This window comes from Microtus oregoni, unplaced genomic scaffold (assembly GCF_018167655.1).
Source record: "Microtus oregoni isolate MIOR12 unplaced genomic scaffold, Mior012 000045F_ref0000178, whole genome shotgun sequence".
Taxonomy (NCBI): domain Eukaryota; kingdom Metazoa; phylum Chordata; class Mammalia; order Rodentia; family Cricetidae; genus Microtus; species Microtus oregoni.
Window position 1 is genome coordinate 14,760,295 of NW_024543219.1, and position 25,989 is coordinate 14,786,283.

At 44.9% G+C, this 25,989-nt stretch overlaps 1 protein-coding gene across 2 annotated transcripts in view; it reads left to right on the top strand.

Annotated features, from left to right (window-relative positions):
* Peli2 (pellino E3 ubiquitin protein ligase family member 2) overlaps positions 1-25,770 on the top strand; it is a 148,117-nt gene extending 122,347 nt beyond the window's left edge. For both annotated transcript variants that reach the window (XM_041634088.1, XM_041634089.1), the window contains 4 exons: positions 6,500-6,601; positions 15,464-15,658; positions 17,301-17,489; positions 21,005-25,770. In XM_041634088.1, coding sequence (XP_041490022.1) covers positions 6,500-6,601; positions 15,464-15,658; positions 17,301-17,489; positions 21,005-21,571 — 1,053 coding nt within the window. In that variant the 3' untranslated portion in view covers positions 21,572-25,770. The remainder of the gene's footprint in view (positions 1-6,499; positions 6,602-15,463; positions 15,659-17,300; positions 17,490-21,004) is intronic.
* The last annotated feature ends 219 nt before the right edge of the window (positions 25,771-25,989 follow it).

Consider the following 25,989-nt stretch of genomic DNA (forward strand, 5'->3'; position numbering starts at 1 on the left):
TGAGGTCCTGGACTAGAACAGTCAGAGGGAGGCCGTGTGTACTGCAGGGGTCCTGGACTAGAACAGTCAGAGGGAGGTCGTTTGTAAGGCTGAGGTCCTGGACTAGAACAGTCAGAGGGAGGTCGTTTGTAAGGCTGAGGTCCTGGACTAGAACAGTCAGAGGGAGGCCGTTTGTACGGCTGAGGTCCTGGACTAGAACAGTCAGAGGGAGGCCGTGTGTACTGCAGGGGTCCTGGACTAGAACAGTCAGATGGAGGCCGTGTGTACTGCAGGGGTCCTGGACTAGAACAGTCAGAGGGAGGCCGTGTGCACTGCAGGGGTCCTGGACTAGAACAATCAGAGGGAGGCCATGTGTACGGCTGAGGGCCTGGACTAGAACTGTCAGAGGAAGGCTGTGTGTACTGCTCAGGTCCTGGATTTGATTTCTAGCCGGATCCAGTGTGCAGCTTCCTCAGATTAAGTTCTAACCAAGTTGATCTTGGCAGTGCCCGCAGGTGGCCATGTCCTCTTTTCTTAAAGTGCATGTAAAGTTGGAGCCCAGAAGAATAAACCAAGCGCTTATGTCCAGAGAGCTGCCATTATGTGAATGAGCTCGGGTGCACGCTGGATTACCATGGGCCCTGCAGTGAGGCAGCGCAGACTCATGTGGTGGACTGTGACAGGCGGAGCTGCTAGTCTTAGCATCACCGAGTACGTGGTGCTCAGGGCGTTCCCTCTTCCAGCACTTGCTTTAGGCTGTAAGGTCTCAAGCAAGTTAAACCAGTTGCCTGTAAGGTGGGCATGTTTCTACCATACACATAGAGGTCAAAAGTTGATTGAGACCAAAAAATGATGCAGTAGACCTCAATTCAGACTGACCTCCGACTGTTTCACTATTGTTTCCTGTAGCAGTGAAGGTGTTTCCACAGATGCTCACATCAGTATGGGATGCGTGCGGTTAACAGTGAGCCTGCTGTGAGCGGCCACTGCAGGTTGTTTCTTCCTTCATCAGGTTCTTTCTGCAGCAATCACCTTGTGTAGTTAACTTCCTTAAATTATATAATGGACTTAAATATTAAATTACCAGTTAGCGTTAATATACAGTGACTTAAGATACTGCCACCTGAAACGTGCAGTTGCAGGGGAGGGCTGCGGTTGACCCATCGGGTCCTAAGGAAGAATCCATTGGTTGTGAGCTTGATAAGCTCCACATACAAGGGGTCATGGCTCCTAAAGTAGAATATGAGGTCATATTCCCAAATTACCCATCAGCTGGCTGAGGGGGCGGTACAGAGTGTGAAAATGTTCCTTGGCTTGAGTTTATCCAGTCCCTAAGCTCCACCTCCCCGGGTTGCATTGGTGTCTTTGCGTTGACACAGTGGAGAACATCACACTTGGCTACATACCCAAGGCAATACTCTGAAAGCAGGGCTGAGAATGCTGGAGTCGGATGGGCTAGGGTCTCCTGGTCTCCCTTCCAGGAGGCAGAGATAGCTCCACTTGCATGTTCCCAGAGAGGAGACCCGGCAGAGTGAACTACCAGAAACTCTGTATCCTGAGTTAGTTTCCCGGCCATGCTCCAAGCAGTTCTGTAATAACAGACATAAAAGGCAGCTAGAAAGACTTTATTAAAGTTTTGAATGATTTGGTTTCAAGAGATGTGTAATAACAGACAAATTTGGTTTCATTTTGAAGAAAAGGAATTCCACTTCCTTGCATTTGAAATGCGTGCGCGCACACCCACCCACCAATGCTATACTCTCTTGGCTGTTGTTAATGTGACAATGTGCATGCTTAACTTTATGAGAGGAGGAGTTGGAACCATGTTTGGTTTTGAGTCTAGAGGCCTGAGGAACTCCCTGACTTCAGGCTCTTAGTTGAAAGTTGAACCGGAACATACAGTAACTGTCCTCACTGTTAACGGCAAAGGCTGTCCAAGCCGAGCCCGTCTCAGGCTGTACAGCACAAGAGAGATATAGCAGTGCCTGGCTCAGAGTGGACCTCACTTTCTCAGGTGGACACAGTGCCCAGTTGTGTGATCCAGTCCACTTCACACGTACAGTAAAGTAGCCTTTGTGGGCCGAAACAGTTGGGGTGAGAGTTAACCTGTTGGTCACTGTCAGTACTTCCATTAGCAAAGAGCAAGGACAGCTAGAGGAAGGAAAATCTGAGTGTCATCTGTGTCTGTGGCAAGTGTTTTGTTGCTCATTCCTTTGTCACTGGATGCTGCGGTGCCCTTGGATCTTCTCAGATCAGGACTGAATGAGGTCAGTCCTGCTTTGAGGTGCTGGCGGTGTCCTGAGACCCACTCCACACTTGCTGCTTCTTGGAACTTGCACAGAATCTCTCATCTTCTCCAAACCCAGAACCTCCAGTCATAGGCCTCAGCTATGAATTTCTAAATCAAAAACATGCAGAGAACAAGTTTTCTTAATATAGTATCATTTTCCCTTTCTAAGCCTGTCCATCACTGTGTGGCAACATAACCCACAACGGTTTAAAATAATAATTTTATGACAGTGGGGCAGTGTTCGGTGTCCTGGATGGGCACTGAAAGCCTTCGAGTTCCGGCCCCACCCCTTGCCTCTTGCACTTGGGCATGACTTTTCTGTGGTGGCAGTTTCTGCGGAAGGTAGTCTGTCCCCATGAAATACCTGTGCTAGGTAGTCTGCCCCCATGATTACCTGAGCTCAGTGGTCCGTCCCCATGAGCACCTGTGCCGGGTGGTCCATCCCCATGGACACCTGTGCCGGGTGGTCCGCCCCCATGGGCCTGGTGGTCCATCCCCATGGACACCTGTGCCGGGTGGTCCATCCCCATGGGCACCGTGCCGGGTGGTCCGTTTCCATGAATAACTGTGCCGGGTGGTCCATTCCCATGAGCACCTGTGCTGGGTGGTCCGTCCCCATGAGCACCTGTGCTGGGTGGTCCGTCCCCATGAGCACCTGTGCTGGGTGGTCCGTCCCCATGAGCACCTGTGCTGGCCAGTTTTCTGTTGTCAACTAAAGACACCTGGGAAGAGGGACTCCTGATTGAAAAATTGCCTCTCCAATTGGCTTGTGACTATGTCTATTAGAAGTTTTGACTGTTGATTGGCTCTCACGCCCACTGTGCGTGGCACCCTTCCTCTGCATATGTATGAAGGCTAGCTCCCCATCAGCCAGAAAAGCATCCTTCCCACATGGTTCCTGCCTCCAGCCTACTACCTTGAGTTCCTGCCTCACTTCCCTCGTGATGAGCCGTGACTTGGAAGTATGAGCTGCGATAAACAGTTTTCTCCCCAGTTGTTTTCTGGTCACGACATTCGGAGCAACAGAGCAGCACCTAGGACGATAATAGCTAATGCTAGTGGTTTGCGTTTCTTACATAGGCTTGTCGTTAGTGCACAAGAATAATTTCCAACTAAACTTAGAACAATTGGACTCAACGTGGCATGTCCCTAGGTGATCCAGGGCACCTGCACAGGGCTGAGCCAGGCCCAGCATCAGCATCAGTAGGCTCCCAAGGGGTGGTCCCCAGAACACTGGGGCAATGTTAAAATGTTCATAATGATTTGAAGGGACAGCTTTCGAGAGTGAGGAACCTGCCTCACAAGTTCTTGTCCCAGACATGTGCAGGGTTTATGGTGGGAATGTGAGAAACTGCTTATGAAGGGACCGTCATACAGAAATACATTCCTTTTCCAGAGGTTTTCTGTGTGGCACTTGTTACCTCCTCACACAAGTAAACCATAGGCGTTGCTGTTGTATATAATGTGTAGCCTGGAAGGTTGTGTCAGAATTGAAATGGTTACATGTTTAATTAATCTTGAACAAAACATATTTTAAGGAACCTTCAAATTATTTTAAAGTAACACCTCCACAATTAGTAGTTTTATGAGTTTGGAGGCTTTTTTTCACTAACTATAAAGATAGATATACCCACTTAGTGCAGTGGTTCTCAGTCTTCCTAATGCTGCAACCCTTTAATACAGTCCTTCATGCGGTGGTGATCCCAACTGTAAAAGTATTTGCATTGCTACTCCATAACTGTAATTTTGCTGTGCTATGAATCATGATGTAAATAGCTGATACACAGGATAGCTGATATATGAGCCCCCATAGGGGTTGTGACCCATAGGTTGAGGACCACTGACTTTGTTTATAAATTGATTTTGCCCAGATTTACTAAAACAAAACTAATATAAACACTTTGAGTGTACACTACCGTAAGTTGATTAGTGTGCCCCTCGTGTCTGCCTGTCTTAAAGTGAGCAGTTCTTTAAAAATTTGACTTTTAATAATGTCACATTAGCAATGGCATGACTATCATTGGTTAAAACATTCTATTTTTAGCAGGGCAGTGGTGGTACATGGCTGACCTACAAGAGCTAGTTCCAGGACAGACTCCAAAGCTACAGAGAAACCCTGCCTTGAAAAACCAAAAACAAACAAACAAAAACCATTCAATTATTATGTATGAATCCATATAGGACATTAACAGTTTTTTCCAACATATTTTCTGTTCTTATAATCTTTGTAGCCTAGGAAAAAAATAATTCAACAACATATTTTTTACCTGACATGTGAAATAAAATTTTAATTTTTAATTTATTAGTCTAAAAATTCTACTACTGACTTTAGGAAATCTGGAGAAACTGTATGTTTAGGGTGTTGAGGATGGCTCAATATTTGTAAAACGTTACTCACATGACCATAAGGACCCAAGTTTGAGTCACTAGCCCCATATAAAATAACAGAGATAGGTATCTATAACTTCAGTTGTGGGAAGTAGGGGCAGCTGGATCCCCAGGGCTAACCCAGCTGTGGGGAGCAGGAACAGCTGGATCCCCATGGCTAACCCAGCTGTGGGGAGCAGGGGCAGCTGGATCCCCAGGGCTAACCTAGCTGTGGGGAGCAGGGACAGCTGGATCCCCATGGCTAACCCAGCTGTGGGGAGCAGGGACAGCTGGATCCCCAGGGCTAATTGAGTAGCAAGCTCCAGGTTCAGTCTGAGACCCTTTTTCAAAAGTAAGGTGGAATTTAAGAGAGAAAGACACCTCAGATACTGACTTCTCTGACCTTGTGCAAATGTACGAACACATCTGTATGTGTCCATCATGGGGAGGGGTGTTTCTCTAGCAATATAGTTAAACAAGTCTCCCAAACTAATAAGGAAACTTTAATTGAACTTAAATAGAATATTGTTCACCTTAAGGTAGAATTTAACCGACCAGACCAGTGAAGATTTAGAAGACATACTTGGTGGCATTAAGTGAGAAGTGTTTTTGAGATTTCTGGCTATATTAAAGAGCTCTGCTGCCTTTAATAACTGCGTTAACTTAATAAAGAGTTATAAATGATCAACCGCGGAGTACCTCAGTAGAAGTTATTCAGGATCTGCGAGGTTCACCAGGTTCATGGCCACTGCGTTCTCTGCTGCTCATTGCTCTGAGCAGTTGTAGTCAAACAGAGATGCTCTGAGCTTTCTGAGTTAACATGCTGTGTGTGTCCAACACTGGAGAAGATTTTCCTGCTCTCAGACAGTGCCTTCCTTTAAGGAATGTTTACTAGAGAGGCTTATTAAAGTTCTATTTATTACACTTAATATAAAAGTAGAGTACAATAAATAAAAGTACTATAGAACATGTAATTGAAATAATTTGGAGTATAATTTAAATTGATTTTCCCGTTAATTTAGAAGCATTAAGAGCATTTAATTACAATTTAAAATGTGTCCAAACATATCATGATGGAGACGATATTAGCAGTATCGTGTCTTACTCCTAGGTTATTTGAAAAAGAGCACTGGCTTTATTAATTGTAAAAAAGAAGAGAAACAGAAAATTACATGTGGGTTGGCCTTACTGTCTAGGTGGACGCTCTCTCTAGCCCAGACTGACCTCAGGCTCACGGTCTTACCTCCATCTCTCAACAGAGTCTCGGTAGTGTGGAGCCTAATCCCGCTGTCCTGCTTTTAAAGATATAAAATGTATGAGCCCAGCAATTGTTTATGCAAGATATAACTGAGATGCAGAACCCTGTGTAGATATAGCTGGCATGGGTTAGAACATTATATTGCACGTAGACATCTTTGCAAGATATTAATAGTCTTTGCAATGACTTTTTTAGTGTGTTTATAATCCCTGTAAGAGAGGAAGCAGTGAGACAAAACACTATTAATTTACCCACTGTGTGAAGGAAATTTAAAATTTTTAAAGAAATCACTATAGTTAGTCTAAAAGTTCAGTCGCTTAAGTTTGGTGATAAAGAGAATGTATATATTTTCTGACAGTATAAGTAAATCAAGTGTTGTAAATAAACTTATTTTTCTTACACATGTATAGAGTATTTTGATAAAGCTTCCCAAATTTTACATTTTCACTCCTCTGGATTTTAGGACTGGGCATGGGGACAGCTCTGACCAATGCTGGCCAATGCTGGGTTTTCCTGGTAGAAAGGTGGCTGTGAGCTGGAACAGAACTGTGATCAGTCGCTAGGATGAGATTTAAATGAGTTTTTTTTTTTTCTCTCACAATTAGGCTATCAGCTGCAAAGGCCAGCACAGCATATCCTTCACTCTGTCGAGGAACCAGACCGTGGTGGTGGAGTACACACACGATAAAGACACGGACATGTTCCAGGTAATGTGTCATCTTTAATGAGAACTCTTGCGTTTCCCCTTTGCTTGTGTATTTTGCCTTGCAGCCAGAACTTGTGCCCCAGTGCCATTCAGTCACGCCAGGGGAAAGAGGTGAGAATAATAGAAAAAATCCCTCCCATTCTAAAGGGTAAGAGGAATTGTACTCTGTGTCCTCAGATAACTATGGTTGTTTCTCATTTGCTTTTGAGATTGTATTAATTCCCGCATTTCTCTCTCCCATTTCTTCAGCCCTCCTGCATACTCATCCCGACTCTCCCTCAAGTTCATTATTATTCATCAATCTTAATGCAATAAAAGATTATACTAACAATAGACAAAAAAGTAAAGCAGCCTCTTTTAAAATAAAAATAAAAGAAGAATTTTTCAAATAGCACAAGCCAAAGAAGACATAAAAATATTAGAGGCTTCCAGAAATAATTGGAACAGGGTATGAAAAAACATATGCGATGTGGCCAACACCTTCTAGAAAATGTAAAGACTAAGTACTTTCTTAATCAAGTTTAGGACAATATGATTTATAGTGAAATTAGTAAGTGCTTATCTCTAAAAAGCATTTTTGACTTTTAAAAAAGTATAAGATGAGTGTAGGAAGAATCAGAAGCATATTACAGAGTCCAGAGATGAACCAAACAAAAGCAGTAGAGAGAAGAAAACATCATCTGAAAAGAAAAGACTTAGAAAATGCACCCAAGATTCAATACTTAAGAAACAACAGGAAGTTGTTCTTTTGGTTTTTGTTGTTTTTTTCAAGACAGAGTTTCTCTGTGTAACAGTCCTATCTGTCCTGGAACTAGCTCTTGTAGACCAGAGCTGGCCTCAAACTCACAACGATTCACCTGCCTCTGCCTCCTGAGGGCTGGGATTAAAAGCGTGCGCCATCACCTCCTGGATAACAATGGAAAGTTTTAATGTGGACTTGTGAAGACAGAAGGCAGACCTGAACCCAGGAGGTGAGCCCTGCACTTAAGTATGGGGAGCACATCCATGGACAGAGTGAGGGCAGAATGAAGAAACAGAGGCCCTGCAGCAAAGCTAAGATGGTGTCATGTCTTAGAGTGAGAAGGATTGGTTAGCAAACGAGGCAGCAGGATTTGTGTTTCAGTGTAGCTTCTTTATGAATGTCAGAAACCTGAAAGGTGAAGTGGGGACTTGAGACAGCAAATCCAGGTGCCACAGGTTGATTCCCTTCCTGCATTAACCATTTCCCCAGACTCTACGAAGGGAGCAAGAGCAAAACAGGGACAGCTGTCCAAATGAGAACCTCAGATAGCCAACAACTCTATTTAAGATTATTCAACACGGACTAGCTCATGGCAGAGCACTCATTCCTGTTGCTAATTGGAAACAGAGCACAGAGCGCCGTGTGTGGAAGTGGCTTCTGAACAGCACCGTGAGTGACCTCCACAGGCAGAGTTGCTGCAGCACCAGTGACGTAAACCATTTATTTATGCATAAACCATATAGCTACTAGTTTATACATAAATAGTTAAGGAATATGAAGCGTGACTTTACCACAGATGTGGTAAAGAATTACATTTCCTAACAAGAAAAACATAGGTGAGTGCACACTTCAGCATGGATTGAGTGGTAGACCAGAAAGACCCAGGGCTCCCGTGAGCTTCAACAGCTCTGACCAGCAGAAGAGCCAGCCTTCATCAGAGCTATCCTCAACATTTTGAAGAAATATTTAATTATCTTTATAGCTATCATATTAAAAATTAAGATCAAAATTGTTGTAAGTAGCATTCTGAGGAAGAAAACTGTCTCAGAACTAATACTATACAATTCTAAATGATTAAATTTTCAAGGTTTTTTTTATTAAGTAATCATTATATAAATTGCTCAATTTAAAATATCCTAATCCTTGGGTGCTGGAGAGATGGCTCAGCAGTTAAGAGCACTGACTGCTCTTCCAGAAGTCCTAAGTTCAATTCCCAGCAACCACATTATGCACACAACCATCCATAATAGGGTCTGGTGCCCTCTTCTGGCGTGCAGGCATGCATGGAGATAGAGCACTCATATACAATAAATAAATAAATAAATAAATAAATAAATAAATAAATCTATCTTAAAAAAGTCCTAATCCTAACATCCCCACAAAACATAAAACAAAATTTGTATTTTAGTTAAATTTTATATCCAAAATAAAATAAAAACAAAAGGGAAGTGACATTGGGAGAAATATGTACAATTCATATCACAAACAGTGACACTAGACAGTGAGTCCTATAGTTAGAATTGGAGCTAGTTACAGTTGCTTACTGTGAAATGCCAAATCATTAAATCATGCTATTAAATAAGGCAGTAATGACAAATACTAATACTAAATATTATATTAATTATTAAATTAGTATCACTGTGAATGACTTAAACAGTTCATAGAAACTCTCTAAATAGTCTCTAAAATGGTAATTGAAACATTGACTAGGCAGCTAGCTTTGTGAGGGAAGAACTAGGCAGTTGGCGTGCAGATCTGGGGACCATGTTCTAGACGGCCAGGCACTGTAGATGACCAGCCTACAGAACAGTTGGGAAGTAAGGATGTATTTACACACAGTGTTAGCGCAGCGCCACTCTCTGGGCCAGCCTGCAAGCCTCCTGAGTGCTCGCTTCTGCATTGCGCCAACGGTGGACACACGCTTCCTATCAGTATTGTTGTAGAACTTATAATGACGCTTGTGTGTGTGTTTCACTGCCAAGCCTTTTTACTGCAAGCGAGATCACTGACTCTTTTCCACCCTGCAGTCAGCAGCTGCTCTTTCCCGTGAGGTGGGAAAGCAAGTGCTGCTGATGAGAGAGGGTGTACTTTTTTAAGGAGAATCATGGTCCTTTCCCACAGCCAGGCAACGTCCTCCGGATGAGTGCGGTCTTCTTTGTGCCCTTCCCTTCTCAGAAGGAATAAAGCTGTAGCTGGATTTTGTTCCACTAACTTCTGAGTGCCTCATTTTGTCACGGTACTAAAAAGAGTCAAGATTTAACAAAATCAAGACTTTTTCACCGGCAAGTATGTGGCCATGCAGGGGGTGCAGCTAGAACCCCCGCTGAAGCCCACAGTGCCTGTCTCTAGCACCAGACCCACAGAGGGCATCACAGGGGGATGGAAGTGCCATCTTTTTTTTTATTCTGGAAGAAATTCGGGTTTATGGACTTACACCTCTTGATGGGGCAGAGCCTCAAGGGCTCTCTGGGGAGAGTGGACCACATTCTTACAAATTACTGATTTGTGGGCTGCAGAGATGGCTCGGGCAGTGCACAAACATGGACCTGTTTGATCCCCAGCATTGACATAAAAGCCAGGGGTGGAAAGATCTAGACCCCTAGGATGGGCAGATCCAAGAGCTCGCTAGCTAACTAGTCTAGTCAGGTTGGTGGGGCTCCAGGATCAGCAAGAGATCCCCAAAATAGAGTAAAGAGAATCAGCAAAGGGACCCAGCTGGTAAAGGCATTTACCACCCAGCCTAATGACCCAAATGTAATTCCCACAACCCACACGGTTGGAGAGGACAGCTCAGGCAAAATGCCCTCTGACCTCCACACAGCGCCTCACATGCCCGCCCCTGACCTCTATGCCACGTATACATACACATGCAAAAGAAATAAACGGAACAAACTGAAGATAAATAACGGTGAAAGTGACTGAAAAAGACATTGACTTCTGGCTTCTTGAGTGTGTGTGTGCACACACCTGCATGCGCGCACACACACACCCCTTTATATACATATACAGAAAAAGGGGAAAATACTGATTTTTTTTTAGTTGTTTCTTTGCCAGCCTCTAAGTTGTGGGCCTGAAAATTCATGCTTTTAAAGGATAAAGCTACTTAAACTAAGGCCAGAAATGATAGTGACAGAAATAGAGTAAGGTCTTTGTTTTAACAAGACAAAAAGATTTTCTAAAGTTTCTTAAGAAAACATGACGCTGGTGGTTTCTCCTGAAGTAATCTTACGTTTTAAATGTGTCTCTGTATGTGGAGAGGTGGTCGCAGAGGCCAGGAGAGGTGCTTATCTCCCAGAAGGCTGTATTTTCTGTGCTTCAGAAGGCTGTAAGCTGCCTTGTGTGGATGCTGGGAATCAAATTTAAATCTTCTGGGGAAGAGCAAGTGCTCTCAATGCTGAGCCATTCCCCCAGCCCTGAAATAGCTTCTCCCACTGTCTACAGTAGTAAACAAAGCATTGTGTTAAAGACTGGCTGGGTTCTGTTTTGTTTTATTTTGTTTTTGGAACAGGGTCTCACTTTGTAGACTAGGCAGGACGTGAGCTCACAGAGATCCACCTGCATCTGCCTTCCGGGTGCTGGAATTAAAGGCATGTACCACCATGCCCAACTTTTTCTCCTTTTAACAAGCTTGTATGTTCAGATCCCGCTGGCAAACATTCGCTGTCCGAAGGATGAGCCTCAGCCTTGAAGGCTGTGCCCTGCAGCGTCCCCATTAGCTTGACATCAGCGTTTCAGGTGCAGTGGTAGAGTATCAGGGCGAGCCGTCAGGGCTAGATTTAAGGATGGCAGAGTCTGAATTCACATACACAAGCAAGATGGTGGTAATTGCTTTCTAGAGCTGGAATAAATGAAGAAGGAAATAAAGAAGGAAACTCTCAGCAAGAGAGTAAAACATAGAATATGAGAGAATCAAAGGAAGAGGCAGATGCCATGCAGTGTCCCTCAGATGGGACAAAGTCCCAAGTGTACTCTGACCATAACGTGACTATAGTTCAGACATAGCACTTCATTAGCATCAGTTTAGTTTAAAAAACATTAATGATACCTCCATGTTAAATTATTGTTCTTATTGTTCTTGGAAATGTCTTGTACTCGTGTGTGTGTGTGTGTGCGCGCATGCGCGCAGAGTTGGTCACCATTAGAGTCCTTTATCATCTTTGTATATACATCAAATATATGAAGTTGAATGAAATTTAAGCCCTGCAATGCTGAAGCATGCATGGGCAGCCCCTATATGGCGGTTCTGTTGGGTTTCATCGTCTAAGTTGATGAGGACGACTGACCAGGTCTCTTCCTCAGTATCATATGCAGACACTCACGCGCGCTCACATGCACACACTCACACACACACACAGTGCATCTACTATGCCAGATACTCACCTGGTCACAGGATAGAGCGCTAGGACTGTAGCTCAGCCTGCCTGGCATACGCAGTCCCCTTTTACCGCTAACACTGTACATTATCTATGAGACCAAACAGACAGGTAGACTACCCATCAGCAGGCATTCCAGGTCTACAGCGAGTTACCAGAGCCCCAGACTGGAATGGGCGCTTCCAGGAAGGAAGTGAGGGGAGATAGACTAAGCAGATGGATAGAGTGAGAAGGAGGAGCAGGTATATAAACTAGAATCCCTGTATACGGTGATGATAGCTGGAGCCACACAGGGAAAGTGGAAGGACTTGCAGTGTGCTTTCAAGCTCCATTGACACGATTACACAGAGCGACCATGTGGCCATGGAGCAAAGTGAGGACTGAGGACAGCCATGGCCGTGCAGAGCAGGGCAACAGGTGCCACAGAATGGGCATGATCCCAAATGAAGGAGCATGTGCAGGTTAGGGTAGACGCTCAGGACCAAAGAAAAAAAGTCAGAAAATAAAGTGTGTAGAGGAAGGGAAAGGAAGACAGGAGAGGCCTTTGTGCCGCTTCAGCACCGTCTTCCTGGGCTCCACTGGCATTCAACAAATGAACTTGGATTCTATATAAAATTTCGAGTCCGGTGAGTGAAGTTCTCACTACAGTTCCTCTCTGAAAGCCAGCATTCTATGAATAGCAGATGAATTTAAAAGCATCTTGGCTTGTGTACCACTTAACTGTCAAATGAGATTTAGAGGCATCTCCACTTGTCTACACGACTGCCTGTTAGGAAATGTGGAACTGGCCACAGAAGAAAGGACGGGCTTCAGGTTTCCCACACCAGCTGGGTTTCCAATAAGAAAGTGGCCAAAATTTCTTTGCTGGCAAAAGCAAGCTGAAGCTTGTGTCTTAAAGGAGAAAGTCGAACACTTTGGAGGTTAGAGGCAAATGGAGGTGACGTGGTCAGTCACTATATGACCAGCCACATAAGAGCGTGACTTAAAATAATTGATCCTAAATGAATTTCGTAAATTAGGTAAAGTCACAGTATGGCACTCCTAGAGGGAAGGAATGCTGTGGGCGTGAGGTGGGGGACCGGGATGTGGGCCTGTGTGGCGTCTTAGAGGAGCGCTCGCTTTTAGCGAGATGCATGAACGTGGGACACGGGCTTTATTCGGGTTTTGTGAGCAGGGAGATACAAGCTTCTCACATTTACTCCACTCCTAAACATCTTCTGGAATAAAGTTCAGGGTGAAAATGCTGCTGAGTCTGAAGAAGCCTCCTTTTCTCCTTTTTATGCTTCTATAGTTATTAAATATTTGCAGCATTTGTGACCCTTCCCTTAAAAAGGTGAAAGCTTCAGAAAAGAAGGACATGTAGAGCTTGCCTCCCCAGGATCCACACAAGATGAAGAGAGTTGGTCCAGTGGGGTGGGGGTGGGGGGAGGCTAACAAGGCCCCACCCTCACCGAGGAGCACTTGACAGCTCTTTGAGGTTGTGGATGCTGGCAGGTGGGTGGACTGTGCCCGACACCAGTGCACTGGTGGGCGGCACTGGTGGGAAATAACAAGCTGGGAGTAGGATTTGGAGAGGCATCCCGGAGAGGAATAGAGGCTGGGTGTGACCAAAACGCATTGTATACAATATTAAAAAAAACTCAAATAACATGTAGAATATATGTTTCTAAAAAGAAAGGAGATGTACTTTCATTCTATGCTTTTGTACATTTTTATTTTGAGCGATGTATATGTAAACCTTACTTTTAAATTTATTAATAAATAATTTCAAGTTTAAAAAGAGACTCACGGCTTTCTCAGTAGAGCTGAGTTACACATCCATCTTGAAAAGGGATCCAGCAGAGGGAAGGTTGTACAACTTCATAAAGATGAAGTATGTGGTATGGTTTTATGGGATCTCTAGCTTAGATTTTTATGTTGCATTTTTAAGCAAGTTATGTGTTTCCTAAGCCTGACATGCATATGGCTAAGCAATATTCATCTGCTTAAATTGGTGAGCTTCAGTGTAGCCTGTCACTTCGTTCATTCCAGGCACGTTTCATCAGAACAAGGAATTAAGGGCCATTGAAAAACAAGAGGAAATAGGCGTCTCTTGGCTGTTGGCTTTATGGGGGTAGTCTGTGTGTGGGAACATACAGGAGAAATTTGCAAAGGAAATTAATGGCACTTCTGGGAAGCATGCAGAGCTAGATGATGTAAGATCTCTCTACTCATTTGAATTTTTTAAAAAGTCATGTTTTTTACATTGCTTATCTTTTCAGACAGAATTCAGGATCAGAATAAAAACACCTTGGAAATTGATTTTCATAGCCTTATGTGCATACATGTCAAGGCCCATGTGTTCCTCCCACTGGCAGGAATCAGTCTCTCTTTCCAGGCAAGGGCATTAGTGGCATATTTAGTGAGGAATTCTTCATCTTCATGTAAATGGTTTTGATTGAAGGCCATGTTTGTCTCTGCCTTCTGGGCAGACCATAGGGAGCATTAGTATATAAGTGTTTAATATCCCATCCTGAGGATTTTCTTATTCATAAGCAAATGTGTCTTCTGGTTCGCTGGAGGAAGTAGGGCTTGTTTTAGTGGAATCTACTAAACAGGAAAGGCTGTTAAAACTCTTAAGATCGTAGTGAACTACAATCTCCTGGGAGCTTTGAAATCTCACCAAGGAAAGGAAGCCACTATAATATTAGTAGCAACTTTCAGGCTTCCATAGAGAGGTTTCCTTTATGATCCCGACATGAGGTGCTAAGTCTAGCTTTTAAATATTTCCTTCACTCACATTTCAAATGCTGGACTAACTCAGAGAAGCCCCCATGTTCTCCTCAGTTTCCCTGAACAGCGGCAGCTGCTCTTTTCCCACCATCCCATGCAAGGGCTTTGTTTGCTCAGTGCTGTGATTCATGGACTGACTGACTTAGGGAGTCCAGCAAGTAAAGAGTTCCTTTGTTTCTTTAAAAGTTTGCTTCCTCCGGAAATAGAAAACAAAGAATGATCTGCTGTAAAAGTAGTATCTCCAACTGGAACCAAGAGAGAAAAATCTAACGTCATTTTCCCAGAATAGGAAACAGGAGCTTTCTTGTAATACTTAAAATTGGTGGATTAACAGACTGTCATAGTTTCAGTTAAAATGAATAAGATCTAGGCATATGCTGTATAGCATTATATATACCTACCTATATCTGTATATCACACACACAGGTGTAATACACACACACACACACACACACACACACACACTAGCATTATACCTGTAGTGTTGAGCGTTTTTATGTGCCCATCTCAGGCTGTGGAGTTAGCTCAAATTGGCAAACTTCTTGGCTCTCAAGCTTGAAGACCTAAATTCAAGTCCCAGAACCTCCTCTAGTAGTCTCAGTGCTGGGGGATGGGAGAGGTGAAAATAGGCTCACTGCAGCCTACTGAACTACAGGCCAATGAAAGACTGTCTCAAAGGAAGTCACAGCATCTCTAAAGATGACATCTAAGGTTGTATATGCATGTGGATACACACACACGCATGCACGCACGCACATACACATCTGATGGGGGAGGGGTGCAATCTCATTAAGTGTTGGTACCATGATAAAATGAAGTGGGTTTTTTAAAAGACCTGATGGTTGTGTACTGTACTTTCTCTCTTGGGTAGGAAGGAAGGGCACACGGTTGACAGGGTTCTAGACTCCCAGTCCTGTGAATACACTGCAGAGCCTGGTGTTTTTCATGTGAGTCATGAGAGTGTTGGTTTATTCAGGTGGGCAGATCAACAGAAAGCCCTATCGACTTCGTGGTTACCGACACCGTTTCCGGTGGCCAGAACGATGATGCCCAGATCACACAGAGCACCATCTCCAGGTTTGCCTGCAGGATCGTGTGTGACAGGAATGAGCCATACACGGCACGCATATTCGCAGCTGGATTCGACTCCTCCAAAAACATCTTTCTTGGAGTAAGTACTGCAGACCATTCTGGCCTCAAAACCCACCCGCTCCCGTGACAGTCGCTTCATCTGGGAGGGAACTGCTTTGTGTAGCGGCTGTGGTGAGATTTTTGAAGTTTTCGTTTTCAGAAGCCAGCCTGAGGGTAACTTGAAGCTTGGCCATATGTACCCAGCACTCAGGAGGGCGAGCATGAGGGTTATGGATTCAAGGCCAGCCTGTACTTGTACTACCTAGAGAGACCGTGTCTCAATCAAAAGAAAGACTCTGCAGACCACTCGGTTGCTGTTGCCCTTGTTCTTGCTGTATCAATTATAATGTATGCTGTACTGATTTTTAAAGAAGTACTTGTTAACATTATAATACATTTATGGTGAATTTGAGAAGAAATGTCAAGGGGAAAAGTAAGTGGCCAAATGTAGACATTTAGAGCTCAGAGGAGACTTAACTGTTGCTTGAAGGGGGGAGTGTTTGCTCTCCGTTCCATACTGGACTTGGTATGTGGTAATGAAACAAAAAGCCCTGCCTCATAAACAAACTCCAAAAGTGTTAGTGACAGTTCTTTCTTAATAAAAATACCTTTTGCTTCAGAATATTAGCTGCAGAGAGAAAATTGTCCATTGTGACCTAAAGAGTAATTAAAAATACATTATCCCACATGGCAGGAAGTACTGAGGGAGGCCAGTCGAGCACTGGTTGATGCATGGCCCTGGGCCATCTGGGACCAGTTCTCTCTGTCTTGCCCGTTGCCTCTCCTTGTACACCAGCCACCTAGGGGGTTGGTGAGGGGAGGACTGCTCCTGAGTGTGCACCTGCTCCTGAGCTTCCCGACATCTGCTTCATGGGGCAGCTCCCAGAGAAAGAGGAGGGAGGCCGTGAGGCTCTGTGCTTCTGTTTCTTCCCCGGGGCAAAGCCGCCTCCCCGCAGGCACATCCCCCCCCCCCCCCCCCCCCCCCCCCCCCCCCGTCTCCTTCACCAGGCTTTGTGAAGCCTGGGACTGTTCCTGTGGGTTTACACTGAGCAGGACCCCGTCCTTCCTGCCCTGGCACGTAGACAGAACATGAGTTCTGCCAGGGAAGGAGAGGGGCATCAGCAGGGTGACGAGCCAAGAATGTCTGTCCCATCACTGCGACCATCTCCTGGGGAATAGACATCTGTTTGCATAGAAACACACTGGCCCCCAAGTTATTGGCTTAATCTTTTTAAGTTTGTACCTTTAACAAAAAGTACTGTTTAGAATATTGTTTTTCCTTCGGTGTCCCGGTAATGAGTGCTTGTAAAATACTTTTAGGAGCAGGCTTGACAGAGGGGTAGGCGGTCTTGGAGTGCGGAACTGAGGGGAAGGTAATGTGTAGCTTCAGACAACTTAGCGTCTCTCCTGTTGTCAGAGCAGCACACTGATCCTACAGTTACAGCTCTAAATAGAAAAGGAAATGCCCTTTCTCTGTGCAATCCTAGCTGTTCTGAAACTCACTATGGAGACCAGGCTGGCCATGAACTCACAGAGATCCGCCTACCTCTGCCTCCTGAGTGCTGGGGTTAAAGGCGTGCGCCCCCGCTGCCTGACTAGCTCTCCACTGTATTTTAAGGAGAGTCTGGAGTCCCCTCTGAGTGTCACTTTCACTCTCTCTGGTCTGTGGTTTTATTTTCCAGGAAAAGGCAGCAAAATGGAAAAACCCTGACGGACACATGGACGGGCTCACCACCAATGGTGTTCTGGTGATGCACCCTCGAGGGGGCTTCACAGAGGAGTCCCAGCCGGGAGTCTGGAGAGAGATCTCTGTCTGTGGAGACGTGTACACCTTACGAGAGACCAGGTCGGCCCAGCAGAGGGGAAAGCTGGTGAGTGGACTCTGCTCTGGGAAGTGCACCAAAGTGCAAATGCCTCACTGCGGCCATCGTCATGGCGGCCATCTTCATGGCGGCCATCGTCATGGCGGCCATCGTCATGGCGGCCATCTTCATGGCGGCCATCTTCACTGCGGCCATCACCTTCCCACTGATAAAGCTCAGAACCTTCGTGCAGGGTGGAGTGTGCCATTCTCTGATCCAGAAATAGATTTCCATAAACTCCAGACTTGAATGGGTCCTGTCCTTATAGCTGGCCATTCCTGTGTGGAAGTGTGTTACTTTTTATCCTGTCTTAAGAACAGGATCCTTTATTATATTTATTACTAATTCAGAAGAATCCTGAGCAGTGGGAGACAGTGGGTGAAATTTTTATATTAAAGATCTAGATTTTCTAAAACTAAGAAATAGCTAAGTTGGCATTTTCACCCCCTTAGTTTCATGGTTAGAAATTGATAGGGTTCTAGGTATTGTTCACCAGGGATAAAGATAGAATACTTTGCTTAAAGTCACTCCTGTACACATCGGCATGCTGGCGTCTCCTAAGTGTCGTTGGCAAGCCTTAAAACAGGTGCTTCTGGCGCCTGTCTTGGTCCTAAGCGGCAGTCTGAGGCTTCTGTGTGGTAGCCTGTGGGACAGGCTTGAAAGACTTACTTGCCTTTACTCCTGCTCTGCTACAGAAGCTAGGAGGAGGGAACAGGGCCCTTTTGTAGATTATGGAAAAGAGCACACAGAGCGGAGGGTGTGTCTGTGGGCTGCAGCGAGCCATGTTTCTAGGATGGAGATAGGACATGGACCTAGTGAGTGGTTGGCTGTCCTACGCCTGCCTGAGATTTGTTTCTAAGGAATCCCTGTTATCTCTGATTCACCCTCTAGGGGCAGGGGAGGACCCCCATCATAACAGCAAGGCTGCCTTGTCGCAGTGTCTCTTATGAATACACAGGAAAAGGTCAGGCCGAGGCTGCTTTATTTAAATACTTTTAGAGAAATTATAAATAGAAAAGGGAGTCTGAGAACAGTTTCTTTACGGAAATGATTCTGATGACCCAGTAGTTTTACACACGCTGGCCTGGGTGGGCAGACCTGTGACCAGTCCTTACAGCAGCGAAGGAGACGACAGCGGGTACAGACACTGCATTAGCTATTCTTCCCATGGCTCAGCTCCTTCCCCCTGCAGCATAGCCCCCAAGGAAGCAGTCACCCACCTTAGCTCTGTAGATGGGTCACTAAGCCAGACAGTGGCCGCAGCTGAGATTCTAGCTCCTGCCGTGAGTTCCACTCCATGCTGCATCACGAAAGCCTATGCTTGGTGCTGACCTGAACTGGTTCACACTTGAGCGCTTGTCTGCCAGTGTGAATAGAAGCCGCAGGCTGAGCCGGGCACAGTAGCTGGGGTGGAGGTAGGAAAATTGTTGAGTTCTGGGTTTACTGGGCTACATCGTGACACCCTGTGTCAAAAACCAAGGAGTAGGAAGATAGCTCAGTAATACAGCTCTTACCTAGCCTGTGCAAGGCCCTGCACTCAGTCTGCTGCAGGAAAAAAAAAAATGAAGTAAAGCTACCCTGAGACCCATGGCAAGATTGTCCAGCGCGCATGTCACCAGGTGGGTTTCTTATCCTCTCTGATTATGGTCGTATGGCTTAGGCAGCAGTGTGTGCATAGACTTTTGCTAAAGTTGCTAAAAAGAAATGACTCCAAAAATGCCTTGTATTGGTGGGGGTGGTGCGTGTATGTGTGTATATGTATGTATTCACATGTGCATACAGAGATGACAGGGCAACCTCTAGTATTGTTCCTCAGGCACTGCCTACCTGTTTTAGGCAGGACCTTGCCCAGTAGGCTAAGGTAGCTAGCTGGTGATGCCCAGGGATCTTCTTGTCTCTGAGATGGCAAGGATACAACACCACACCTGGCTTCTTTACAGAGCAAGTTCTTTCCCAACCAACCATCTCCCCAGCCCAGACAGACTCATTTTGAAATTAATGCCTATCAGTAACGTGTCTTAGATCTGTAGGTAATGTGGACACCTTTCTTCCTTAAATCAAAATCCTAGAACTGTTGGGTCTTATACATTGTTGCCACAGACACTCTGCGTAGAGAAGGAACCTGTACCGACCACCCTGCACCCCTCCAGCCCACCTGCTCTAGAGTTAGATGGGAGGTACCAAAAGACACACTGATTCCCTTGGCACCAAGACCTCCCACCCAGCCGCCCAGCCTGGGCCTGCTGCCTCATGCTGTGTTGTCCACCACCCAGCATTCCCCAGCCTGCTCAGTTCCCTAGGGCCCTGGGAGCTTCTCGTCCACTCCACGCATAGGGTGACACACCTCTCTGGTCTGCTGGTCTTTTCACCCTCTTCCTGGCTCCTGACAGCTTTTCCAAATCTCCATTCAAGAAAAGTTCTTCAAAACCCTTTTCTGTCCCGTTTCTTTTATATATATATATATATATATATATATATATATATATATATATATATATATATATATTTGTTTATTATGTATACAATTTCTGTCTGTATGTATGCCTGCAGGCCAGAAGAGGGCACCAGACCTCATTACAGATGGTTGTGAGCCACCATGTGCTTGCTGGGAATTGAACTCAGGACCTTTGGAAGAGCAGGCAATGCTCTTAACCTCTGAGCCATCTCTCCAGCCCATCAAAGGGTCAGCACCAACAGTGTTCACTGCACACTGGGCCTTCTACCTTCCAAGAATTCCCTTTTTCTCATTTAACCCTCACTGCCACCTTCTGCATTCCAAAGAAAGGGGTAGTATGGGACTGCACGCTCCAGGAACCACCCCAAGGCCACACAGCTGTAAGGGACAGAGCCAGGTCTGTAACAGGCCAAAAGCCCTAGTCCCCTCTCAGCCGCTGAGGGTCAGCAGCCAGCCTCTCCGTGCTTCCTTCATGGGCCTCCCTGGGCTCTTGTTCCCGTTACACCTTAGTGTGCGTCTGGCACAAGTGGAGGTGAGCTGAGTCTTGCTGGCGAGGCCCAACCCTGCTGCTGCTCAGCTACTAATCACCTGTGCAGGCTCTTGGTGCATGGCCCAGGCGTCCTGTGCAAGCAAGCCTTTTTGGGAAGGTCCACCTCTGACAGAGAAGGTGTGTGCCTCGAAAAGGTCGCCTGGAGCGTGGCACCGGCTCTGCTAGAGGAGCTTGGGTCTTCCTGGGCAGCACACCCGTCCTCCCCCATAAGGTGTATGGGTGAATTACCAACATAGAAAAATCAAAAGTGAAAATGTAGTATGTGTGAGATCTTAGAGGAACCTCTGCATTAATCAAAAATGAAAGCTCAGAGTGCTGCACCCTGGACTGTTGTGTGTATTGAGGCTTGCGGGTGGGAGGAGTGGGGAGCGGGGGAGGTGGCAGTTCCCAAGTCCTGTTTAGTCAGATGTGTTACCTCCCCGTGAATTCTGTTTTCTTAAGGAAAGAAGGTTGGGATGCCTTTGCTGCATAGTTTGCAGGATTTTGCTTTTAATGGTCCCTCTGTTGAACCTGCTGTAGGTGGAAAGTGAGACCAATGTCCTTCAAGACGGCTCCCTCATTGACCTGTGCGGAGCCACACTTCTCTGGAGAACCGCTGATGGCCTTTTTCACACTCCAACTCAGAAACACATTGAAGCCCTCCGGCAGGAGATCAATGCAGCCCGACCCCAGTGTCCTGTGGGTCTCAACACCCTGGCCTTCCCCAGCATCAATCGGAAGGAGGTGGTGGAGGAGAAGCAGCCCTGGGCGTACCTGAGCTGTGGCCATGTGCACGGCTACCACAACTGGGGCCATCGGAGTGACAGAGAGCCCAATGAGAGGGAGTGCCCCATGTGCAGGACTGTGGGCCCCTACGTCCCCCTCTGGCTGGGCTGTGAGGCAGGATTTTATGTTGATGCCGGACCCCCAACTCACGCCTTCACTCCCTGTGGACACGTGTGTTCAGAGAAGTCTGCGAAGTACTGGTCTCAGATCCCGCTGCCTCATGGGACCCACGCATTTCATGCTGCCTGTCCGTTCTGCGCCACACAGCTGGTTGGCGAACAGAACTGCATAAAATTGATTTTCCAAGGTCCAGTGGACTGACACCCTGGACAGCCACTACATGTTATTAACAAGTTACTGTGAAGATTTTGCCACTAACTCTAGATTCTATCTTTTTGTAATGCTCTTTGTTAAGGGAAAGGCAGACGGGTTTGGGGAAAAAGAGGGGGGTTCTGGTTATGAAACACGGCAGAAGTTGAAAACTTGGCAGAAGTTGACAGATAGCACTGTGTTTTGCATGCTTGGAACAGCAGCAGCATCACTGAGGTCTGCCTGATTAACCTTAATACCTGCGTAATAATTGGATTTCAACTACCATGGTTTTATTTTTAACTTTGAGTGTTTAACCAAGTTTTTTTGTTGTTTTTTGGTTTTTGCTTTGTAAACTTAGACAAGGTTTTACATCCTTTTTACAAGTGCAGAGGAAGCTTATTCAGCAGATGTCCTGCGGTGTTGCAAGACACAGGTGTCACCTACAAGATGTTCAGTGGCTGGGACTACTTGAAAGTGGCCAGAATCGGACCCAATATCAGGGCCTGCTGTTGGCCTCCCAGAAGCTCCAAGGGAACAGGAAGCATAGGCAAGGCAAGGCAAGGCACTTGTTCTCAAACCTACAGCTTTGTTTCTCATTTATTTTCTGACTGTGGGCGGAAGAGAATATCCATATGTTAACTTTATTTTAACTTGAGCAGAATTGATTTACACATTCATTCATCAGATACATAGCATATCAAACAAAGCCTTTCCTGGAAGCTTTTAATCTGCCCCCTTATTTTTGCTTAATATGGGCTGTCTCTCATCTTCATCTTAACACATCAAAAACTGATTGATTGGTTGATTAAAATCTAGCAGCTTTTCGAAATTGACGCGCTGAGGGTGGCAGCAGGAGTCAGGAGCCACGCAAGGCTGTGTCATCTGTGAGGCTCTGTGGACAACATGTCCTGAGTCCGCTAATAGCAGCCTTATCTGCATACCAAATTGCTTAAGACCCAAGAGAGATTTGAAATATGCTTTTACTTCTAACGCCACTTGTTGACACTTCATGGTATGGCTTCCTCCCTCCTCCTCTTCCTCGTCCTTTTTTAGAAAGCTAAATTTTGTGAGCCCCAAAGCAACAAAAGACAGGGGAAGTGTCATTTTTTCACTACCTTTCCACCACCAGTCCCCTTCCCTTTGAGGGGAAGCAGCCCCATACGTTTTGAAAATGTTTGCAAATCAAACCACGTTTAAATGTGACCACTAGATACACAGAGCACCAAGGGTATGTCTGTGATCATTTGAAATTTCTGATTTTGAGAGAGCTAGTGAGTGGTCACTGAGAAATAATTAAATCAGAATTTCATGAGTTGTGCTAGCCCTCTGTTAGGTTTACTTTGTGTTGATTAATAATTCCTGAATGCTCATTTTCTGGGTTTGGTGCCAGGATTGATGTGGCGCACAGAGTGTAGATACTCCGTCAGGCTTAGCTACGTTCCACCATTCCCAGGGAGAAAGTCTTCAGTTAAGCTAACATCTGTTTAAATGGACTGTCAACAGACTTGGTTTAGTGTTAGTAAATATGTATAATTTATGTGAATCTGATATGCCATGTCCATACTTGAATTGGTTTTTCTATATTTTGCCTGTTTACAGATATTTCCCCTATTTTGAGCAAAGTAAACCTATTTGAATACCTTTTCTTAAAAACAAAAAGGAACATTACTCTCTAATGCTGCTGCCTCCCTGGACCAAGTATGCTGGTTTTATCTGTCAGTTTTAAAATAGCTTTATTTTTCCAGGGAGACCATTGTGTAGAAAGAGGTATTTTTTTAATTATATTTATGATGTGGAAATCTAACAACAACCTTCTTTCTATTAGTTTCCTCTGTTCTACATAGATTACCTACAGACAAAAAAGAAAAAGAACTTTCTAGAAAAACCCATTGGCTGCCATCTGATGCAGCAGAGCTTCAAGCACTGGCTTTCCGAGAAGGATAAAGGGTGCGCTCCTTCCCTCCCCTTTTTATATGGGCAGTTTGACAGTTCTTGATTCCTAGTAGTATCCTCTAAGGTGAAGGGTCTTAACCCAGAAAAGTTGAATTTCACCCATCCAAAAAGAAATATTTCTCGAGGACATTCCACTCTGATACCAGACTCCTCTGTGTCAAGATGTCTGCTTGTTCTGCGCATGATGCATGCGCCTAAACAAGGGAAGCATCTGACCTTTGAATCCAAGATTGCAGACTCAGCCACTAGTTCTCGGAGGGCAGTAGCCACCTTTATCATTTCCTTGGGTTTCCAGGTGAGGAACACAGCCATGTCACCTGCAAAGGAAGCCGTGCTGACTTGGAGAACTTGTGATAAGGTAGTTTCTGCTGAGGGAAGGGTTTTCAAGAATAAAGAACCAGTTTATCCATGTAGAGTGTGATACAGTTGAGAAAAGGAAACTTCCCCAAGGTCGCTTCTGTTTTCATGTTGACTCGCCATCATATTTAAAAGGACGAATCCTAATCCCCACCCACCCACCCACATGTACATAAGGACATCACCCACCGCTCACCCTGGTCTCAGCCTGACCAGTTGTCTTTTTCAAATAGGTTTCCAGAAGTACAGACCCAGTTACATGCTTCCATAGATAATAGCTTTTTCCATTCTTTGTGACATTTCATTACAAAAAAAAAAAAGATTCAAAGTGAATGGGAGACAGCTCTGAGTATTTTTCTAGTGTTTTGTTATTATTGATCTGTGTGCTGGGCCACGCACACTGCAGCTCTCCACATTTCCCTGATTTCCTTCAGCTTTCTGCAAAAAGGGCTACAGTTCACACTGCAGAGGAAGTAGTAAGCTTTCTGGGTCTCACACACACACACACACTTCTGTGGCCCAAAAGAAGTAAAATCTTTTAATATAAATAGAGAGCATATTTATATCATTCCTCAATAGTTAATTATAGTGTTTGGTACCTTTGTGCCTCAGGGAAGCCATGTGACTGGTTATAGACTTTCAGGGTTAGGGTGTAGAGAAAGGAGAAAGCCATTGGAAAATGCGATGGGCTCCATTACGGAGACCAATTAATCTAGTGCAGAAGCATGCAAGGACTGGCATAAATGTGCTTGTAGTAGAGTTTGTTACCCAGTACTAGTAGGGAAATTATTTTAAATTATTACATATACTGTGTTAGGAGAGTTGGGAACTCTTCATAAAACATCAATGCCTCTCTTGCTTACCAGTCTCTGTTCTTGGGAGCTCAGTATTGATATTTGAACACTTTTAAGAGTTTAGGGAACACATTTTCTACTTAAGTGTACTAAAGTTGTTCTGTGGTTTCACTCAGCTTCTTTCCTCCTCCAGAGCTGTTCTGTTCTTTGGATGTGCGCGAGAGGTGGCTAATCATGCCGCCATCGGTGCTGTCTTCATGCAGTCTTGCCTCTCACAGTGGGCATGCAGACAGACAGCCCCGAGGACCTGGATTTCCAGCCATATCTGCTTCTGTTCCCTTGACTGTCAGTCTCACTGCCCATAGTTCTGCCCTTTGGACTAAGGGTCTGGAGCTCCCACCGTGGTGGTGAGCACAGGACACAGCTCCGCTCATCGCGTTAGTACTCAAGGCCAGGGAGATAACTTGGGGATAGTTTTAGGAGATGCTAAGCATTGCAGAAGAGGGAAAACAGCATTCTGTCTTGTCTTTTTAATAATATGTCCTCACAAGTGTCTGCCCCCATGACTCCCTAGTAGACAGGAGGGAAAAATAAATATATTTTCAATTCAGCTTAACTTTCTAGAAAGAAATCCGTGTGCTGAAAGGGATGTTCTGTCTTTTAAGCTGAGATCACAGATTGCTTCTCTGTATTTAATAACCTAGAAGTTAGGGGGCTGGTCATATTTACCATGTATAGTGTTATAAGCAGTTAAATTTTATGGTTATATTTATAAAAATCTTTTGTATTTCATGTCCAATTGAAAATTTTATTTCTTCACTGTTGTACTTGTGGAAATACAAGCCATTTTACAGGGAAAAAGTCTTCAAAAGCTATTAAACAAATCTCCCATGTTTGTAAGTCGTCCGCGACTCTGTTAGCACCAGCTTCATCGGGACATTCAGTAGGACATGGATACAAATGTAGACTTGATTTGTGCATTTCCTATCTTCCACACAGATCCCAAGCAGACGGGTTGACTGTTGTTTTATACGCTGCACACGCAAACTTAAATCTGTGTTCTGAAAAATTCCCCAATTTTTTATTAAACTCCATTGGTGCTCATACTATAATCTCTTGTGACATTTTATCACTGTCAAATAAATGTAACTTGTAGGAGACTTTAACCTGGCTTGGAGAATTAATGGATTTTTTTTTCATGATCATTATAATTGTGTTACTACTTTTGTGGTAGCCTTAATTCCTTTTTAATAGTGAAAAGGTGGTGTATAGGCCTTCAAGTCTTAAGCTAGTGTGTCTGCCATAGGCTGTATTTGTACTTGT